Source organism: Hyalella azteca, unplaced genomic scaffold, assembly GCF_000764305.2.
Source record: "Hyalella azteca isolate HAZT.00-mixed unplaced genomic scaffold, Hazt_2.0.2 contig4157, whole genome shotgun sequence".
Lineage (NCBI taxonomy): Eukaryota > Metazoa > Arthropoda > Malacostraca > Amphipoda > Hyalellidae > Hyalella > Hyalella azteca.
The window spans coordinates 48,520-50,517 of record NW_025934382.1 but is presented as its reverse complement, the minus strand read 5'-3'; the positions used below and the strand labels follow the sequence as shown (position 1 = coordinate 50,517).

General features: G+C 49.3%; 1 protein-coding gene across 1 annotated transcript; it reads left to right on the top strand.

The window, feature by feature from the left end:
• Positions 1 to 70: 70 nt before the first annotated feature.
• On the top strand, positions 71 to 1,520 carry LOC108671520 (staphylocoagulase-like; the record flags this gene model as incomplete). Its single annotated transcript, XM_018159075.1, has 2 exons — positions 71 to 1,287; positions 1,422 to 1,520. Coding segments are annotated over 2 exons (1,316 nt in total), but the record flags the coding sequence as incomplete, so codon positions are not given.
• Between the last annotated feature and the right edge of the window lie 478 nt (positions 1,521 to 1,998).

Below are 1,998 nucleotides of genomic sequence, written 5' to 3'. Positions count from 1 at the left end.
GTGATGGGGTGCTAATGAGTTTGTGGGTGGGGCAGCGGGTGGTCAGTTAATCTCACCCTTTGTCCCCCAGGCACGTGGACGAGCCACCGCGGGAACCCCTCCCTCTGGACGCTTTCGGCCGCCCCATCCTTCCCCCCGCTGGGGAAGGACCTTACCACAGACGTCCTCTGGAGGGGCGCGACAGAGATGGACCTACCTTTGGAGCCCCTCTCCACCGCCCCTCTTCTGAGGAACGGTCGCGGGATGGAAGGCCCTTTGGGGACCCTTACCGAGGGCGGGGCGAAGGTCCCCTCTACCGCGACGGTCGGGACCTTTACCGCGATGGTCCCGACCATCGGGCCGGGATGCCCGATGATCGGGATGGGAACAGAAATTTCCCCTCCAGCGACCCTCTTCCTGCGCGAGGAGGTCCTCATCACGGACGAGGGGGCCTGGACAGAGACCCTCACTTTGGACGAGGGGACAGAGATACCTACTCTAGACGGGGGGGTTCAGAGAGGGAGCCGTCCCATGGCAGGTCTCGTGACAGAGACGACAGAGAAACAAGACGTGTCTCTGAGCGACAGGACAAACCCCAGGAGCTGTGAGTGTGGCCATGCTGCTCTGGGGTCTGACCCTCTGGGCATGACTAATGGGTCGGTCAAACCCTCTGAGCTTAACTTGCGGGTCAAACCCTCTGAGCTTAACTTATGGGGCAAACCCTCTGAGCTTAACTTGCAGGTCAAACCCTCTGAGCTTAACTTGCAGGTCAAACCCTCTGAGCTTAACTTGCAGGTCAAACCCTCTGAGCTTAACTTGCAGGTCAAACCCTCTGAGCTTAACTTGCAGGTCAAACCCTCTGAGCTTAACTTGCAGGTCAAACCCTCTGAGCTTAACTTGCAGGTCAAACCCTCTGAGCTTAACTTGCAGGTCAAACCCTCTGAGCTTAACTTGCAGGTCAAACCCTCTGAGCTTAACTTGCAGGTCAAACCCTCTGAGCTTAACTTGCAGGTCAAACCCTCTGAGCTTAACTTGCAGGTCAAACCCTCTGAGCTTAACTTGCAGGTCAAACCCTCTGAGCTTAACTTGCAGGTCAAACCCTCTGAGCTTAACTTGCAGGTCAAACCCTCTGAGCTTAACTTGCAGGTCAAACCCTCTGAGCTTAACTTGCAGGTCAAACCCTCTGAGCTTAACTTGCAGGTCAAACCCTCTGAGCTTAACTTGCAGGTCAAACCCTCTGAGCTTAACTTGCAGGTCAAACCCTCTGAGCTTAACTTGCAGGTCAAACCCTCTGAGCTTAACTTGCAGGTCAAACCCTCTGAGCTTAACTTGCAGGNAGTACCCCCATGTACCCCAGTACCCCCATGTACCCCAGTACCCCCATGTACCCCAGTACCCCCATGTACCCCTGTCTCTTATACACATCTAGATGTGTATAAGAGACAGCGCGTATCCTGTGTCTGGACGACTACTTCATGGTGGAGAGCGAGACGACGGAGGTGGAGAGCGACACGGGCCGCAAGTTTAAGACCAAGGTGTGAACACGCAGCTAACTGTCAAGATTTATTTATATACATGACATAATAATAAGAATAACTTGCATTATTAGCGTAAATGGCATAATAATGAAGAATAAATGATATAATGATGACAAGATGTGCGCAAGTTTAAGACCAAGGTGCACATACAGCTAACTGTGAAGAATGATTAGCGTAAATGGTATAATAATGAAGAATAAATGGCATAATAATGGGATGATATAATGATGGATATAAAAACGGGAAGCAAGGTTAAGAGCAAGGTGCACACACACAGCTAACTGTGAAGATTTATTTATATACATGGCATAATAATAAAGAATAAATTATTTTATGATGGCAAGATGTATTTAAGTTTTAAGTTAAGTTTAAGTTTCAAGTTAAGTTTAAGATCAAGGTGCACACACAGCTAACTGTCAAGATTTATTAGCATTAATGGCATAATAATAAATAATAGCTGGCATAATGATGAACATGAAAG